Source organism: Hydra vulgaris, chromosome 05 (genome assembly GCF_038396675.1).
Source record: "Hydra vulgaris chromosome 05, alternate assembly HydraT2T_AEP".
Taxonomy (NCBI): domain Eukaryota; kingdom Metazoa; phylum Cnidaria; class Hydrozoa; order Anthoathecata; family Hydridae; genus Hydra; species Hydra vulgaris.
This window is the reverse complement of record NC_088924.1, coordinates 35,964,027-35,985,000: the sequence shown is the minus strand read 5'-3', so window position 1 is coordinate 35,985,000 and position 20,974 is coordinate 35,964,027. Positions and strand designations below refer to the sequence as shown.

The 20,974-nt window shown below is 28.2% G+C and overlaps 1 protein-coding gene across 2 annotated transcripts in view; it reads right to left on the bottom strand.

Annotated features, from left to right (window-relative positions):
- Positions 1 to 20,974, bottom strand: part of LOC100205406 (aldehyde dehydrogenase, mitochondrial) — a 54,122-nt gene that overhangs the window by 16,543 nt on the left and 16,605 nt on the right. For both annotated transcript variants that reach the window (XM_065798043.1, XM_065798042.1), the window contains 8 exons: positions 19,394 to 19,455; positions 18,028 to 18,156; positions 17,837 to 17,950; positions 11,658 to 11,760; positions 11,340 to 11,524; positions 8,662 to 8,826; positions 8,209 to 8,366; positions 8,052 to 8,126 (listed from right to left, as the gene is read on the bottom strand). In XM_065798043.1, the coding sequence (XP_065654115.1) occupies positions 8,052 to 8,126; positions 8,209 to 8,366; positions 8,662 to 8,826; positions 11,340 to 11,524; positions 11,658 to 11,760; positions 17,837 to 17,950; positions 18,028 to 18,156; positions 19,394 to 19,455 (991 nt within the window). The remainder of the gene's footprint in view (positions 1 to 8,051; positions 8,127 to 8,208; positions 8,367 to 8,661; positions 8,827 to 11,339; positions 11,525 to 11,657; positions 11,761 to 17,836; positions 17,951 to 18,027; positions 18,157 to 19,393; positions 19,456 to 20,974) is intronic.

Genomic DNA, 20,974 nt, shown 5'->3' with positions numbered 1-20,974 from the left:
TATAAAAAAAAACAAGCTATATAAGTAAAAACGAATAAAAAAAATTTAATAATTTTATATGAACTTTTTATTTAATTATTAAATAAAATACTGCAATACTTAATAAAACTTATAATAAACTTAATATAACAGAAAACAAGATGTTTTTTGGTGTTGATGACGTTTTTAACCATTGCACTATTTTTATAACAGTTACTCATAAAGAATTCATCAAAACTTTTAATTTATTATTAAAAAAGGTGGTAAAATGCAATGATGGTGAAAATGTGGTTGTAAATAGAAGAAAAGGTAGAAAGAAAATAGTAGAAAAGAAGACCTGATAACGATGATGATGATGTTTTTTTGGTAATGTAGACTTTATATATATATAGGTTACTCTTGAAATTTTAATAAAATTTTTAATTTGTTTGTAAAAAAAGTGACAACTGTAAAAACCTTTTAAAAGGTGGTAATGGTAGTAAAAAAGGTGGTGGTGACAAAAGCAATAGTTAGAAGTACATTTTAGTAAAATTTTAACTTTAAACTTTATTTTCTAACTTCATTTTTAAATTTTTTAAAGGATTGTTATTGATTCAATATTCTTTCTATAACAAATAATAAATGTAAGAACTATTAAATAAAAATAAAAATCAAAACAAATAAATGATAATAACAAAATGCACAATTTCATGTAATGATGATGAAGGGAGAGCGATGAGAAGTGAGAAACAAATAATAACTTCTAAAGTAGTGTTCTAATGAAAAAAGACCAAATGTGGCTAATAATAGGGTTTAATGTATGTATATAAAGGATATATATTAATATTTGCCACATATGGTTTTTTTCATTGGTATATCACTCTTCTTGAATAATCCTAATATCTCTTTTATTAAGGGAAGAGTGACCATGATAAACTTTTGGTTTTTGCTTTGCAAATAGTTTTTTTAACAATTTTTTTAGGCGATTGGTTTAATTTCTAAAATAAATTTATACCTACAAAATTAAATTTATCAATTACCAAAATATAACAGGTTAAACTTGTGAGACTATTTAAAGTAAAATTAGAAATTTGTATAAAGGTACACTCTTCACAGACCTAATGATGTCAAATGATATAATTTTTTTTATCAAAACATAGCTTTAGTAGTAACTGTTTCACCATATGAAAGTCACAGCTCATAAAATGCTTCCACAATTACATTGTTTCATGGCGCCCCATTCTCCCCTAATGTATGAGCTGAATCAAACAGCTTTTAACAAGAAAAACATTATTTTGGGTACTAATTTTATCCCCTAAGATTCACTGTAGGTTATAATAAAATTTGATTTGAGAGAAACTCTGTCATTGGGATAAAGCGAGACAAGTGTGGATAAAGTGAGGCAAGCAAGTAATTAACATTAATTATAAACTATTAAAACTGTAAATCTTCATCAAATTATTCTAGAGGTTTCCACATTAAAAGCGATGAAGTAAAAGTATGAGATCTATTAAATTTCTTTGTCCCACTTCACCCCTCAAAAAATACTTTTCAGGGGTACTTTTTAAAAATGTAGTTTTTACTAGAGTTTCCGTGTATTTTAATACCGGTATTGAAAACTGGTATTGAACTAAATTTTTCTAATAATGAAACTGTTTCCAGTACGGGTTTTTTATAGTTTTTAAAATTTTAATAATATGAACTTAATAAAGATAGCAATTTGCACTAATGCACTTTTTGTGTTTAAATTTTGTAAATGAATGACGAAAAATAGGAATTTCTTTTGTTATGCTGTTTGCAAACCACATGTTTGTTAAATTCTTTTATTAATATGTTACTATTTGGTATTGAATTATTGCAACACTACTATTCTCCTTGAACAACTTGTATTATTATTTTTAGAAAAGTATAAACAATTGCAATATTACAATTCCCTTGAACATTATTTTCCCATGAAGAAGTTTATGAATGAAGGTATATAATAGCTGTAGCATTAACTTAAGTTTTTATAATAATAGTTTATATATAAGAAACAATAAATTGTCTAGCATTATAAAAATTATACATTTAATTATAATATTTAAAATATCTATTTAAATTCTTCTTTTTCTTTCGGCATTTCCTGTTTAGGGGTTGCCACAGTGGATCAAACCCCTCCATCTATCCCTGTCATGAGTGTCCTCCACTGACACACCAACCACTCTCATATCCTCCACCACTGCATCCATAAACCTCCTCTTAGGTCTACCTCTCCTCCTCTTACCTGGAAGTTCCATCCCCAAAACCTTCCTGCCAATATAGCTCTCCTGTCTCCTCTGTACATGTCCAAACCATCTCAATCTCGATTCTCTAACTTTATCTCCAAAATATGCTACATGTGCTGATCCTCTAATAAACTCATTTCTGATCCTATCCTTCTTCATCACTCCAAATGAGAATCTTAACATCTTCATCTCAGACACTTCCATCTCCCTCACTTGTATCTTTGTCAGTGCCACTGTCTCCAGTCCATACAACATAGCAGGTCTCACTACTGTCCTATAGATCTTACCCTTCATTCTAGCTGACACCCTTCTATCGCAGATCACATCATACACTTTGTGCCATCCACACCACCCTCCATTACTCTGTACCCTTGACCCTTAGTAGGTAAACTCGTCGACCTTCACCAAATCAACTCCTTGTAATTGGACCTGTCCACCACCTGCCCTCTCATTCACACACATGTACTCTGTTTTACTCCTGCTCACTTTCATTCCCCTGCTTTCCAAAGCATACCTCCATCTTTCTAAGTTTACCTCCACTTGCTCCCTACTCTCACTACAGATCACAATGTCATCAGCAAACATAATAGTCCAAGGGGACTCGTGCATAACTTCGTCCATCAGTCTGTCCATGACAATTGCAAACAGGAAGGGACTCAGGACTGATCCTGGATGTAATCCTACCTCCAATTTAAACCTGTCTGTCATTCCTACTGCACATCTCACTGCTGTCACACTGTTCTCATACATATCCTGCACCACCCTCACATACCTTTCCGCTACTCCTGACCTCCTCATACAATACCACAGCTCCTGTCTCGGAACTCTATCATAAGCTTTCTCTAAGTCAACAAACACATAATGTAACTCCTTCTGTCCTTCCCTATACTTTTCCAATAACACTCTCAGAGCAAACATAGCATCTGTGGTGCACTTAGCTGTCATCAAACCATACTGCTGCTCTCAGATCTCTACTTTTCCTCTAAGCGGAGCTTCCACTACACTTTCCCAGATTTTCAGGTTGTGACTGATCAACTTTATTCCCCTGTAATAACTACAGGTCTGAACGTCGCCCTTATTCTTGAAAATTGGCACCATTATGCTATGTCTCCACTTCTCAGGCATCTTCTGACCTTCCAAGATTCTGTTAAATAACCCTGTCAAAAACTCCACTGCTATCTCTCCCAAACATTTTCATGCCTCCACAGGAATATCATCTGGTCCAACTGCCTTACCACACTTCATTCTCCGAACTGCAGCCCTTACTTTCTCCTTGCTCACCTGGGGAATCTCCTGATTCACAACCTCTGTCTCTTCTAACCTTCCTTCCCTATCATTCTCTTGATTCATCAGTTTCTCAATATACTCCTTCCACCTTTCCAAGACACTCTCATCACTAGACAACACATTTCCATCTTTATCCTTAATCATCCTAACCTGCGACACATCCTGCCCATCACAGTTTCTCTGTCTGGCCAATCTGTACAGATCCTTTTCCCCTTCCTTAGTGCTTAACTTCTCATACAGAAGACTATATGCCTTTTCTTTAGCTTTTGCCACTGCTCTCTTTGTCTTGCCACACATCTCCTTGTACTTCTGTCTACTTTCTTCATCTTGCTGAAAATACCAATTTTTTTTTGGCCAACCACTTTCCTCTTAAACTTTCCTGAACTTCCTCATTCCACCACGCCTCCTTGTCTATCTTCTTCTGTCCTGATGTCACACCAAGTATCTTCCTAGCCACATCCCTCACTGTATTTGATGTCTCATCTCAGGTATCCAGAACACCACCACCCAGTGCCTGTCTGACCTCATCCCTGAACTTTACACAACAGTACTCATCCTTTAACTTCCACCACCTGATCTTAGGTTCTGCTCTCACTCTCTTCTTCTTCTTCACCTCCAAAACCATCCTACATATCACCATCCTAAGCTGTTTAGCTACACTCCCTTCTGGTACCACCTTGCAATCACTAACCTATTTCAGGTTTCTTCTCCTACAGAGGATATAGTCAACCTGTGTGCCTCTTCCCCCACACTGATACGTCACCCTGTGCTCTTCCTTTTTCTTAAAATAAGTGTTAACTACAGCCATCTTTATCCTTTTAGCAAAATCTACCACCATTTGTTCTTCTGTATTCCTTTCTTTAACCCCATACCTACCCATCACCACCTCATCACCACTGTTCCTTTCACCAACATTAAAATCTGCTCCAAGAATCATTCTCTCTTCTATAGGAACATGCAGAACAACTTCATCTAACTCTCTCCAGAATTCCAGATGACATTACACAGATCACTCTGTCACTTACTCTCTTTACCTCCACTTACTAAACTTCTCTTTCAGAATTAGCCCTACTCCATTTCTCTTCCTGTCGACACCATGATAGAAGAGTTTGAAGCTACCACCAATGCTCCTGGCCTTGCTGCCCTTCTACCTGGACTCATGTACACACAGTATGTCTAACTTCCTCCTCTCCATCACATCAGCTAGCTCTCTCCCTTTACCGGTCATAGAGCCCACATTCAATGTACCAAATTTAACCTCCACCTTCCTGTTTATCCTCCTCTCTTTCAGCTTCAGAGCTCTCTTCCCCCCTTTCCTCCTCCTAGTCCCAACAATAGCCCAATTTCCACTAACGCCCTGTTGGGTAACAGCACCAGAAGTGGTCATTGTTAACCCGGGCCCCGACTGATCCTGTATGAAATTCCTATTGTTGATCTGCACCATTTGATTTGGCACAATTTTTACACCGAATGCCCTTCCTGATGCAACCCTCCTTATTTATCCGGGCTTGGGACTGGCACTAAAATACACTGGTATGTGCATTCTAGTGGCTAGCTAATATATCTATTTAAATTAATAAACAAAATACAAGTAACTAATTTTATTTGCGTCATACTTATTTTACTTTACTTTATATATATAACCAATAAAAGACAAGTACAAAATAAAACATACTAAAACAAAGCTCTTCTGTCTGGAAGTATTTTACAAAATCATACGCAAAATGTACTCTGTGCAATTCTTTCATTAAATGTGAAGGTTTGACCACATCTGGTCTGATTACCCACATGAGAACTATCCATAGTATAATATTAAAAAATAAGAAGTTAGATGAAACATCTGTTGCAGAAGTTTCGAAAAAAACAAATAAAAATAGGCGGATTCTTTAAAAGTGAAACCTTGGCTGAATTGCCAGCAAAATGTGCCGCAAAGGATAGCATGTCTTTAAGAACAAATAGGAAATCCGATGCAATACGTGAGTTAATTCAGAAACGTGGTTTCTAAATGCAGAAAAGTGAAATTACAGTCGCAAATCTAATATTGTCACTTTAACGAAATAAAAAAAACAAGAGCTGTGTGATGAAATTTCTCTTTTGAAAAAATGTGGTGAAAAGTTCATCATAACAGTTGATGAATGGACTGACATCTCCATTAAAAGGTATATAAATGTAACTCTCTACAATAAAGTTGTTTATAAATTGTGTCTTGTTAAAATTGATGGTTCTTGTGATGCTTTCACAACCAAAGAATTAGTGAAATAAAATTTGACAGAGTTTGGGTTAGATTTTACATACATAATTGTGTGTACTCACTTTGGTACTGCAGTAATGCAAAAATATGGATGGATAATTCCTGTAGGGAGTCAAATGTGCCAAAATCACAGTATTCATTTGGGCAATGTTTTCTACAAAAATTTAAGTACCAGCAACAATTAAACATGTTTGAGTGACAAATCAAATAAAGGTGCCGATAAAAATAATAATGCAAATCATTCCGAAGAACTTCTTTTTAATCTTACTTCGGAGGAAGATAATGATTCAGATTCTGATTATAATGACAATGATTATTTTAAGAGATTAAATCACAGCCACATTTTTAATAATATCATAGAGAAAACTGTTAATGGAAGCAGCAACAGAACATTTTGAGGTGACATTAATTCTGTCTTGAATAATTCACGTAAACTGATCAAATTTGTTAAATTGTCAAGCGTTCCTAGCTCCACATTACAAAAGCATGTTTTTGAACAAGAAATAAAAAACTGATGCTAAAACTTAACATTAAAGCTTGGTGGAACTCTTTGGTTCCCATGATTGAAAGATTGGTAAAATTGAAACAATGCATTCAAAAAGCAGTTTTGGACATTGGAACAAATATTTTTTATAATGAAGTTGATTTTAATGATTTAGAAGATATTTTTAAAATGTTAAAACCTATTAAATTGGCCATTAAGAAGCTAAGGAAGGATAATTAAACTATTCTAACTGTACTAACTACTAACTACTCTGAAAGTGTTCACATGTTTTTGTTCAAAAATCTGAACAAACGCCTAACTTAAATGTAGTGATGCTAGATTCCCTCAAAAAGCAATACGATGAGCAACGCAACAAAGATTTAGTGTCACATATGAGATATTTGCAAAACCCCAATTCAAATATGTCACAAAATAATGATGACTTCAAATACTCATCAAAGTCAGCAATTATTCAATATGCAAAAAATATAGTTAAACAAAAATGTACCAAATTATTGAATAGTATCTATGTCGAATCATTGGATGAAGAAATTGCTGAAGAAGCCAATAATAACCTTAAGACACAGTTACAACAATCCCTAACAAAGATGGTTTCTTTTCCAACCCAAGATTAGTTGTTCTGATCCATTTTCAGAGATATTAAGGGAGTTTAAACTGTTTGAAGCAAGTGGAGTTCGAACATCGAATTTAAATAAGATTGATTCTGCTCTCAAAACAATTTAGCCCACATCAACATCCAGCAAAAAAACTTTTTCGTTTGCTGGTAATTTTTTAACTTAGCTTCGATGCCAAGTGAATTTTAACTTATATTAAATTATTTTTAAAATACTTTTTTTTGGAACTTTAAATTATTGAGTTATTAGTGCTTGATAAAATATTTTTAATGTTTTAAATAATACATTTAATTTTTAGATTTAAAAAAGTAAAATAAAAATAGAAAAAAATGAGTAAAGTTTCTTTTTCGACTTTGTTTTCTTTTTATAAAGTTTTCTAAGGATTTGGCTAAATTTTTATTTTTATAAATACTGTGCAATACCAGTTTATACCGATATTGATCTATTTTGAATACCGAAAACCGGTATTATAATTTTGCGGTATTTTGGAAACTCTAGAATTTACTACACACAGTGAGGCAAAGCAATGTGGAGCAATAGAGGGGAAAAAATCTTGATGTTTACATTAGATAGGAGTGATTAGGGACTTTTTCCTAATTGGAATTTTCGAGCTCCCCCACTTCTCCCCACATTTTTCTGTTAAAAATGTGATACTTAAATATCAAAATAAAAAATAATCATTAAACACCCTATTATTAATAACCTTATTACTAATATTGATAGTGAAACTAATAACACACAAAATACTGATAGTGAAACTAATAGCACACAAAATACTGATAGTGAAACTAATAACACACAAAATACTGATAGTGAAACTAATAACACACAAAATACTGATAGTGAAACTAATAACACACAAAATACTGATAGTGAAACTAATAACACACAAAATTCTGATAGTGAAACTAATAACACACAAAATACTGATAGTGAAACTAAAAACCTAAAAAACTAAAATGAAAAAAAGAAGTGAAAAAGTAAAAAAATTTCAAAAAAAAAATGTATGAAAATGTAAAAGTATTATTTTAATTCAATATTATTATTATAATTAAAAATTATCATTTAATATTAGTATAAGAGTAGGTTTGAATAAAATAAAGAAAAAAAAGATGACATAAAACAACCTTATTTGCCGTAAATAAAATATATATCAAAACTGAATCACTTACAGTTCTCTTCCTTGTCCAGACATCTTGAAACCTCCAAATGGAGCTTGTGGTGTACAAATATCATAGCAATTAACCCTAACACAAAAATATAATTTAAAGCTTAAAAACATACGAACAACAATAAATCTGAAGTTAAAATAAAATCAAGATATCTTACCATACAGTACCAGCTTTTATGCCATTGACAATTTTCATTGCAACATTTATATCATTCGTTAATACACCTGATCCTAAACCATACGATGTGTTATTTGCTCGCCTAATGACTTCATCTAAATCACTAAACTTTAATATTTGCTGTACTGGTCCAAATATCTGAAAAAAATGTTATTTTGCAAAATACACTTTTACACCATAGCTAATAATTTTTATCCATTTTCATTTGTTATTACTTGCATCGTAGTTAACATTTATTTGTTAATTTTCATAAAAAATTTTTGTTTTAAATGTTTAATTTTTTAAAATATTTTTTGAAATATTTTTAATCAAATTTTTTTTTACATACTGCAAGTATATGAAACAAAAATACAACAAAATAAAAATAATAAAAAATAGTCAAATAAACTTTGAAGTAAAAATACTAAGGAAAAAAATATTAAACTACAAAAACCTCTTCCTTTGAAATAGTCATGTTATCAGTCACATCTGCAAATACAGTAGGCTGAATAAAATAGCCTTCAGTACCAACTGAACTGCCACCACATTTAAGTGATGCACCCTCTGCTTTACCTGACTCAATTAGAGTAAGGATTTTGTTAAACTGAGCTTCATCTACCTGTAACCAAAAATGTTTTATTAAATTAAGCATCCTCTTACTTTAATTTTAAGTCTTAATATAAAGTTATATTACCTTTATATATATATATATATATATATATATATATATATATATATATATATATATATATATATATATATATATATATATATATATATATATATATATATATATATATATATATATATATATATATATATATATATATATATGTACACCTATAGTTTTACTTAGGGAGACAAGTTTATGTAAAAACGTATAACTTACAAAGATAAAAAATTAACAGGAACACATTTGAGTTCCCATTAATGTTTTTTCTTCATTTACATTATACAGTATACATTTTTTTGTAAAAAAAAAAGACACATTAAAAAAACAAACACACACAAAAAAGTTTCCGCAAGCAACTTTTAGGAAAAGTGAAAAGTACATGCATTTGTAAAATATTAAATTTAAATATGTAAAAAATTTTTTGTTCAAGATGACTAATCACCACTTTTTTTAAATCAAACATTTTTACATTTTTTGAGTTTCTAAGGGTAACTAAAGGGTTTCTAAGGGTAACTTTCTAAGGGTTAGGCTTTCAAACAATCGGTTTTATTGTAAGCTATAGTAAAGTCAATATGACAAGTATATGTTTATAATTTTCACAGATTTATTTTAGATTAAAATGCATAAAAAGTAATGATTATTGCAATATCAGTATTTTTCTGGTATCTTAATTTCTCAGAAAAATACTAGCTTCATAGTCATCAGTGACAAAAGAATAATGTACCATGTAAAGAATTATTTAGAAAAGTACACAGCGTTAAAAAAATATCAAAACAAAATTGAACATAAATTTGAGGAATCAATGTCTAAAAAATAAATATTAAATTTGAACACTTTCTAATAATAGTATGATTGTTAAATGAAAGTAAATAGTTTACTTTTTTTTGTAACTTAATAAAATTAAACTTCAAGGATTGTTTTGGGCTGGAGGAAGGCATGCTTTGTTAAGGTGATTTGAAGACTGATAAGATAAGACTAGATTAGATAAGATTGAAGATTTGAACTTTATAGGAAAACAGTTTATGGCAGAAATATGGTGATTGGAGAATTGGATGGTCGGTTTATAACTGTTAGTAGAAGATCTGCATCCAGAAAGAGCTCTATCACATGCCATGTGATAGAGATTTTGGATAAATAGAGAAGAATAAAGAAGGAAAAAAGATAGAGTTACACCATCCTCAGAATGGGTGTCACTAATCAAAACAACATACGTAAGAAATACTTTACTGTTGTTTATATTAAACATCTGTTGAACAATAACATGATGGAACCCCTATAGTCGAAAGGGTTTAAGAAGATGAGTTCAGAGAAGCTAGGTTTGAGTGGGAGCATGAACCAGTAAGTCAAATTTCAATGACTTCAGAATGTTTTAAAAAAATAATTTTTTTTAAATATGGCAAAAAACTGAGTACTCATTCAGCATTGAAACCAAATCCAGCCATGCCTAATGGCATCCATGTAAACTTTTTACCCATTAAACAGCCAAGCCTAATGGTATTGATGAACTTTTCAAACGTGTTTACTTGATGAAGTATACTTTTATAAAAATCTTAAGGGAAAAGTGACAGTCCAGCAAGAGGAATGTGGGAGTCATGAAAGAAACTAAATTTAATGAGTCTGAATATGAAAAAGTTATTTATCAGTTTTACAAATTTTTTTTTTCTATACTTCATTTTTTTCTTTTTTTTTTCTATACTTCTTTTTTTTTTATTACTATATCAAAAGACTTACTAAGTTAATTCTAAACAAATTTAATAATAAATACTTAGTTGTCTCTTTTTATTTACTTTTATAGTGCTTTTATTTTCCCTCAGTGCTAAAAGTACTTAAGCCCAGATTTTTGAGAAGAAAAAAAAAGTCAAAACCAAAAGTAGTCAATACCTATAATATAAAAGTAGTCAATACCTATAATAAATATCAAATTAGTCAATATCCAAAAGTCAAAATATAAAGGTCAATACCTATAATATAATACCGATATAATTTAATATAGTATAATACCATAATATAATATTACTAATATAAAAAAATATATCTTAAAAACCCAAAATGTTATGGCTCAGTCCATTGTAAACTTATCTCAGCAAACAAAACTGAAATACCATGTTTGACCTGATTTCAGGATCACTTAGAATTTTCAAGCTCCATTTTCTCAAAATGGACATTTCGTGAATTTACTTTAAAAAGTAACTAGGCCCTTTAATTTATTAACAGGAGACAATGGTTTGTCTAAATGGTCCTACTTTTTTTGCTTATCTTTTGTTAGCCTATTTGCTTTGTACAATTTTCATAAAATCTTTATGTTAAAAAAAATTATGTGAATTATGTTATTTAAAAGTTGTATAAATTTCTTAAAAAAGAAACAATAATAAAATGAAAAGTATTTTGAAATAGATAAATATAAACTTATTAATATATCAAAATATATAAATTTATAAATTTAATATAATAGGCATCACCTGAGGACCTTGAGCAGTTTCTTCATTCCAAGGATCACCAACCTTACGATTTAACGCTAGCTCAGTAGCTTTGGTAACAAATTCCTCATATATATCTTGATGAACAAAAGTACGTGATCCAGCACAACAGTTTTGACCATGATTAGTAAACAATGCAGCATGAGCAATCTTAGCAGCCCAAGATACTGTTTAAATAAATAAAAATTCTTTATTACTATGAAACAGTGAAAAACTTATTTGAAAAATCAAAAAAAAAAAAATGCAATAAAAATTTTTTAATAAAGTTATTTTAAATAGATTCTAGACTTTAAAAAATACCATCAACGTCAGGAAATATTATCAGTGGACTTTTCCCTCCCAGTTCCAATAAGACACGCTTTAAATTTGATTTTGCAGCAGCCTCCATAATAACATGACCAATCTGGAAATATTCAAAAAAATCTGGTCTTGAGTATTGGCTTAAAAAAATGACAATAGAGTTCCATTCAAGTATTATAAAAATGCATACAACAATGAAATATTATATGATTATATTCATTCAAAAACACAAAAGTAACCAAAAACCAGACGCCATTTTTTAAAACCTGAATAATCAAAAGTAAATAAAGTGGCATTTTGGAGAAAAAAAAACCTAATTATAAAATTACACGTGATGTTCATAAAAACAAAAAAAATCACACTTAGTATTCATAAAAACATAATTTACAAAACTGTTCAAAAATTACAAAACTGAACAAAACTATTCATAAAAATGACAAAACTACTAAGAGTACTTGGTACTTGATTGAATGACAAAAAAAAAATGACAAAAAAATCTTTGAATTTATACAAAATAACATATTATATAAAAATGTTATTACATTATATTATACATACTTTGTATTTTAAATGTGAGAAAAACAGTTTTGGTTCACACTACAAAAAGTAGTTCATAGTAAAATTGTTTTTATTAATTTTATAAATATAGTGTGAACCAAAACTATTTTTCTTACATTTAAAATACAAAAGTATAACATAGTATAACACTTTAACTAATCTACACTGGTCAACACATATTTTGGTGTCTGAAATGCCAGACCAGTTTCTGGATAGAAATACATATATTTTGAGACACTGAACCAAAAAATCATAAAATTTTCCTTGCTTAGGTCTAATTTTTTTGTATGCAATATAAGTTATTTAAATTTGCTATATAATTGCTATGTAAGTGAATTTTTCAAAATTCTTTTTTTTTACTTTTGATGGTAAAATCTGTTTTCACTGTTGACAGTAAAAAAATTTATAACATAAAATAATGTTTTAAATTAGAATATTTATACTTATGTAATATAATATTTATACAAATTTTAACATAAAACGTAGATTTATTTCTTATAACATTTGCACATATTTAACTTTTTTTATTTGTAGCAGTTTTTGCATTTCATTTCCTCCTATTTAAAACTTTAATATTTCCAGCTTCATGACTGAATTAAGAAGTTGTTTTAATGATACTGAAGATTTCTTTCATATATATTTATTTTACAAATAACATTTGTGAACAATAAACTTTAAGATCTTGTAAACAATATACTTTAAGATGCCAAGAAAAAATTTAATAAAACAGAAAAATCTAATCATAGAAATAAACAGCTTTAACTATTACTTTTGCACCAGTGTTTAACTTGATGAATAAGAAAGTATTAGTATACCCCAATCTGCAATGCTTACAAAATATTCATTGTAATGAAATTTCAGCTAAACTGCATTAAAATGCAAACATCATCTGATGGCTTTGTTGACAATTCCGATACTTGAATTAAGAAGATAGCACCCAATACTTAAATTAAGAGTTAAATGACCTAGTCAGAGATTAAAGCTAAAATACAGAAAATGTGAGAGTAGAATAGTGGTAGTGAGGTTGGCTCATAATAAGATTCAAGGTTTAAATCTAACTCAACCTGTTTCACTACACAGCAGCCTTGTTTAACAAGGTTTTTGTTTTAGATTTTAGGATTGAAGAAAAGTTGGAATATTTAAAAAAAAAAGAAGCTTTTTTAACGGTAGTGGCCTTTTAACAGTCACACATGCTAGTAATTATTATAGAGAAAAATCACAAAAACATTTTTATGACTTTTTCTCTATAATATCAAGAATTAAAGTATAGGGTTAATACAAAATCAAAAGAGTTAAATCAAGAAGATAACATTGTATTTTGTAATAATGTTGAAGACCTTTTTAAAATGGGCATTGAAAAATACAGGCAAAAAAAATGGTGTCTATAAGGGGTTGCAAAGGAAGTTTGAAATGCATATGATTTAATTGTAACTGGTCATCTTACAAAAATATGAGAATTTTGAGAGAACTTGTAAATTTGCTGCAGAAGATAAAATATTCCCAACATCATTGGGTGATTTGTGTAGATCTCTAGACGCTGAATTTTTAAGTTAGCTAACAATGCAGTTACACAAAACACCCACGCTTTACCTATTAATGGGATGGTCAAGCCAAACATAGGATTTCCACAACTAAGCATAGAGAAACTTAAAGCAAGCAATTTTGATGGCCCTCAAATAAAATAAAAAAATTATTACCAATATTAATTTATTCAATTCAATAACTTAAGTTGAATCAGCTGCCTAGCTCTTTTTTGTATCTGTCATTGAAAAATTTTTTAGACAACAGAAAATTCAATTATTATGAAAATATGGTTGACAATACATAGGTGAGGAACAAGTTGGATGTTTCCATCAAGGCATTAAAATCATGAAAGAAAGGCAGTAGCAAACAGTTTACAGAATTTATTTTTAAGTAGCATTAATATAGTTCATTTAATGAAATTGTGTTTTAGATATCAAGGAAGATGGAAAGGGAAACAATGACTGTTTACTTACGGATGATATGTAGGTGTCAGGTGTTCCTGTGCAAAAGAAAAACTAAAAAGCATAAATTTTTATCAAACCATTAACAATTTAAATTTAAAGTCAATTTGTTGCTAAAACAATACTATAAAATAATAATTACAATTGGATAAAAGCTGTGATTGCCATATTTTTTTGGTTGCTATTTGAAATATTTGTATGTAGGTAGGGCAAGCATAACAAGAAACTAAAACATAAAAATCAAATGTTATTTTTAAATCCAGTGGGTAAAAACTATACATAATTATATTGGATTACTTTAACACCAGGAAAAATCTTTTTTGTTGACTTTTCAATACAAATAAAACACTTTATTTCAGAAACCCACCAAGTAATATTTTTTTCAAAAATGATATTATTATATATTATAAATGGTTTAGTTTAGTTACACTGTACAAAAGGTGTCTGATGATATGCAGAAACATGTGAACAATTACGTCTTTCAATGGGTTGTATTTTGTTTTGAAATTTATAATTATTGCAGAAATTCTCAGAAAAAAGTTTTTTTTTTACTTTTCTGAGAAGTTAAAAAAGATATTTGATGAGTTTCTGAAATATGTATACATAAACAATTTAATTTATATTAAATAACTTAAAAGATTTTTGTAAGACTGTTGTAAGGACCACATGTAAATAGGACTAGGCAAAAACCAAAAAATTTCTAAAAAACAGTTTTACACAGGTTTTTTTATTATAAAAGCAAACATTTATTATTGCTGTATAAATCCAATGTAACTACAATGTAACCTACTGAATTTATATACTGGAACTTGATTTGTAAACTAAAGAAAACAAAAAAATCTATAAAAACAAAATTTATAAAAATCATTTTTTTAACAATAAAATGAGAGTTTAAAGCGCACTACAGTCACTTAAAAAACATGTTTTTTAATATAATTAAACTTAATTATAACTCAATAACCTAGTAATTATTTTTATACTATTCATAACTTAATATACTATTCTCTCAACTGAAAATTATGCATGTGATCAGTTTACAAAAGCATAATGTAAAAATATACTTATAATATTTAAAGTGATACAAAAGCTAAAATATAAAAAGAAATTTTTTGACAGCAAATTTGTTTTTGTTGTTTGATAATTTTAATTTAAGATTATTACATAACGTTTATAAAAAATCGGTATGGCGTTGCAATGGGTTCTCCTTTAGCACCAATTTTAACTAATATGTTTATCGGTTTTCATGAACAAACGTGGGTTAATAATTATGTGGATGACATAATAGCAATTTTTATTTCAGAGTTTGAAGCGCAAGAATTCTTTAAACATCTCAATAGATAACAAAAAAACTTAAGATTTACTATGGAAAAAGAAAAAGTCAACCAAATTCCATTTTTGGATGTTCTTATTAATAAGTCTAATTCACTCTTTACATCAGTTTATCACAAAAAAAAAAAAAAACATACACGGGTCTTTTACAAAATTTCTTTAGTTTTGTCCCTTCATGTTACAAAACTGGTCTTATACGTTGCTTGATTGATTGAACATATAAAATTAACAACACGTGGTTTGGATTTGATAAGGATATAAAAAATCTTTCTTTAGTTTTAAAAAATCATCAATTTCCGCAAAAGGTTATCGACACTGAAATTAAATTATATGTTGAAAAGAAAATTAATCCACCTGTTATAAATACTGTTGATAATACTAATATAAGATATTTTAAGCTTCCATTTATTGGATTTTACTCAAATTTCACTAAAACTAAAATTGATAAAATTATTATAAGTATTGTAAAAATGTAATAATCAAATTTATATTCACAACCGATAAATTAAAAAACAATTTTTGCATAAAAGATCCACTTCCTAAGATGCTTAAATCTAACGTTGTCTACAAATTTTCTTGTGCTGGCTGTAACGCCAGTTATATTAGATAAACCTCCAGACATTTGACAACACGGATAATTGAGCACCTTACGAGTGACAAGCAATCGCATATTTTTAAACATTTAAATTCATCCATTAATTGTAAAACACAAACTAATTATGAATGCTTTCAGATTTTAGATACTGCCTCTACCATTAACAAATTAAAAATAAAAGAAGCACTTCATATGAAATGGGAAAATCCTTCTTTAAATAAACAAACATCTCATTATATTATAAATTTATCTATCTAACTTACTATATTATTATTATTATTAATATTTTAATATTAGGAAGTTTATTTTGTCATAATTTGTAATATAATTTTTAATTGGTTTGTAACAAGTTTATTTGTCCGTTAATTTTTCTCTGTATTGTCTTCAGTTTTTAAATTTATTTACCAGAGTTTTAATTGTAAATTAAATCTTTTGAAAATGTAGTAAGACTACAAAACATGTCAAGAATAAAAAACATTGTGATTTTTATTAAAATTTTTACAAATTTATTGCTAATTCGATGTTCGAAATATATATATATATATATATATATATTTTAATAAATAAGACAATTTTTTATATTTTTTTAAAAATCATTTATTTTACAAAATACGTATTTCGACTGCATCATAGCCATCATCAGTTAAATTATATTAAAATGCTAAAATCAAATTAGTAAAAAATTTTGAAATTTTGCAGAAAAAAATTTTGAAATTTTAAATGAAATAAAAACCAATTTTAATTCATTTAAAATTTAAAAAATTTTTTCCACAGATCTTTTTCCTACCGATTTTAATTCATTTGTTGTCTATAAATTTGAATGCACAGGCTGTAAATCCTCTTATATTGCCGAAACTACTTGCCATTTAAAGACATGAATAATGGAGCATCAAAAAAGAGATAAAAATTCACACATTTATAAACATATTCATTCAAATGAAAGCTGTTTTAATAGTTTTAATCATGCTAGTTTTTCAATTTTAGATTCGGCCTCCAACAAATTTATATTAAAACTCAAAGAAAGCATGTACATAGAATGGGAAAAACCAGTAATAATAAACAAATGAATCATGTAAAAATGATGATTTCAATCTAGTTCTTTTTAACATTACCAGTTCTTTTATCTTTTTCAAAACATTTGTTACCTTTATTAATTGTATTTTTATTGTATTTTTTATTATTAGGTCTCTATTATTTCAACTTAATTTTAATAATTTGATTTAAGCATTTTAAGTTAAATTTATATATATATATATATATATATATATATATATATATATATATATATATATATATATATATATATATATATATATATATATACATATTATATATATATATATATATATGTATATATATATATATATATGTATATATATATATGTATATTTATATATGTATATATATATATATGTATATATATATATATATGTATATATATATATATGTATATATATATATGTATATGTTATATACATATATATATATATATATATATATATATATATATATATATATATTTATATATATATATATATATATATATATATATATATATATATATATATATATATATATATATATGTATATAAACATAAAAAATAGTAAAAATTATGTGTTTAAAAAATTTTATATTAATCTCTTCTGTATTTTGCTAATTAAACAATTAAATAACAAATAATTAATTAAAATTATAAAAAAAATATTTATACCTCTGCAGATCCAGTAAATGCCACCTTATCAATACTCATATGTGAAGAAATAGCAGCACCAGCTGTTGGGCCATAACCTGGTAGAACATTTACAACACCTGCAGGAAATCCAGCCTAATAACAAACATATTTAATAATTATGTGTGGGAGATTCAATCAGAAAACTTTATACAAAGTAATTATATTTCTACCTCTTTAATAAGAGAAGCAATATATAGAGCTGTAAGAGGAGTTTGTTCAGCAGGTTTCAAAACTACAGTACAACCACAAGCAAGAGCAGGACCCAGTTTCCAACACACCATCACAATTGGATAATTCCACTAAAAAGGAATCTTCAAATAAATCAATTTTATGCTGACTGTTTTGAAAAATTAGTCAATAAAAACTTATGAAATTTTAAAGATTTTTGAACTGCAATAGGGTAGTTCTTAAAATAAATGTTCTAAAAGAAGTCTGCTCTGATTTTCCAAACAATTTGTATTAAAAATGTAAACAAAATATAATGATAAAAATGTATTAGTATTAAAATGATAAAATAACAAAGAGAATCTGCCTCACTAAAAAGCCTAATTTATTATAGTTTATTATAATTTATTGGCCAAAAGGATCCGAACACTCTTACATATTATAGATAACTACTTGTAAATGCAAAATATGTGTGCTGGCAACACACTAAAAAATGTGCTGGGCGGGTGATTACATAATTATCAAAAAATAGAATAATACTTTACACTCTATATATATTAATATTCTATATGCATTAAAATCATGAGTAATTTATTTTTATTATTAACTTTATTATTATTAAATTGGAGTATAGCTACAACATCATTTACTAATTGTGCACAAGTAAAACTTTTAAAGGAGAAAAAACTGATGATATGCTATTTGGCTGTGAAGAAAATATAGATTTCAATTTACAAATTTTAACTGCCTCATAGTGTGAATGTTAGTACTAGTACAGTACTGAAAGATGCCTTGCCAAGGACTTTAATATGGATTTATAAAATGTAACAATGTACCATTTTCTCAGACAAGACAAGTTAAGCAGTTTTAAACTTACACTTCAATCCCCAATTCATTGCACCTTCTTTAAAGCAATGGCCAGCAATTATGACTTGGGGTGCAATCACTACAAAATCCAACCTTACTAGCAAATCAGAGAAAAGCCATAATGAAAGTGAGGTGTTTAAAATAATGCCTGATGTTGTGAGTCTCATGTTGCCTCAATGTCATGAAAAACAGAGGCTGTTCTAAAAGTTCAAGGAGCCAGTAAAGTACCAAAACATGCTTAAAACAGTACTAACTACTTCTTTATTCTTTTATGTTTGCGTATACTGTTTTTTGAACTAAAATGTTTTCTTTTCATTAAATGGATTATGTTTTGGAGTTTTAGTAGTCAAGTCAAGTTGACTGTGTTGTAGTAATTTTTAAAAAAATTTAAAAACATAAAAACTTTTATTCATTTTAAGAACTAACCCTAAGCAACAACATCATAAAAATCTTTAAAATCTAAGCAACAATAAAAACACTTGAAACTATACTATTTTCTCTTACAGGAATTATTTGGCCTACAACACCAACAGGTTCATGCTTTGTGAAACATAACAAACCACCATCTATAACAATTTAATTATTTTTCTTTCATATGAGGTTCATTTACACTTTTTTTTTTTTTTAAAAAACTACATTAAAAAAAAAAAAAAGTAAAGTAAAATAAGTAAAGAAAAAATAGAAAGAATTATTTCAAATAATAAGCATTATTTGAAAATTGTTGAATTTTTAGGATCTGAAAAACATTGAAACAATTTCAAACAACTTTTAGGAAAACTTAATTCTCAAACTCTTTTATTCCTTTTTTTGATCTAATCATTTTTACTTATCATAGTCTTTACAAAAGTTACCTTCTGTCAGAATGTGAGATGTCCAACTTGGTGATCACTAAGTTACTTTAACCCAGTGGCCACTGAAATGGCACCTATCTAGGTACCATAAACTTCCTTTTTTTTTCTCAACTAATGTTTGTATCTATATGTTTGTAAATGATACCACCATATATTTTGGTCCATATACCCAATCTATCGCATCTACTAAGATTGCTAATCTTTATCATGCCCAGTTCATATTATCATATATTATAGATTTCTGTTGTCATATTAGGCTAGATCTGATTTAATGATTCCCTTTCTCTTACAGATATAATTGCATTGGAGCTGCTTTAGTAAGCAAGTTTGGGCATGTCTGTTTTAAGGTTGCATCTTGATCTCTTTTCAACAAATACTATTTCAAATAAATTATCATAGCTTTTCTATAAATATTACTTCAAATAAATTCATACCTTGCTCCACCTACAAAATATTTAATATTGTATGATTGGCCAATTAGCAAAGTTGCTTTTAATAGAATTGTTTTTTTCAGTTAAAATCAGAATTCGAAATTAAATATTATTATGTCTATACAAATAATCAAAAAAAACTTATTTGAGATAATTTGTTATTATTGCATAAAAAATATTTTTTTTTAAATAAAAATGGAACATAAAATTATATCAAATTCAATTAGTACAGAAACATTTTAACATGATATATTATTTAATAATAAAAAGTATAAAATTATTGTTTTATTTGCCTAAAATATGCATTGAGGAAGCAGAGATTACTAAAAGCTGTGTCTCTGAGTCACGAACTTGCAATGTCAATAAATGCTTTTCTAACACAGCTATTTAGTTTGTTAAATCTTTCAAGCATTTCGACTAAGCTACTCCATCTAGTTCTCATGTCCACAATAAGTTTTAATTGTTTACCAAAGTCTCATGTATACTTGAATAATATCATTCAATGTTCTCAAAAAATGAAATTTCTTTACAATCAAACAGACTGTTTTAATAAGAAAGCTAGATCCAAATTCTTCAGTCTATACACGCTCAGCTTCATTACAAATCTGTTCAACCAAGCCAACATTTTGATCTTCAACATATTCTTCATCCGATTCCTCGAAGTCACTCCCTTGATCTTCTACACTAACATTTTCTTTATATGTGTGAGCCACTAATTCAGTTGTATTCAAATTATTATACAGAACATCAACTACAACTAAATGTATCACATGTTTGAAGCACAACTGCTGATTACATGGTAA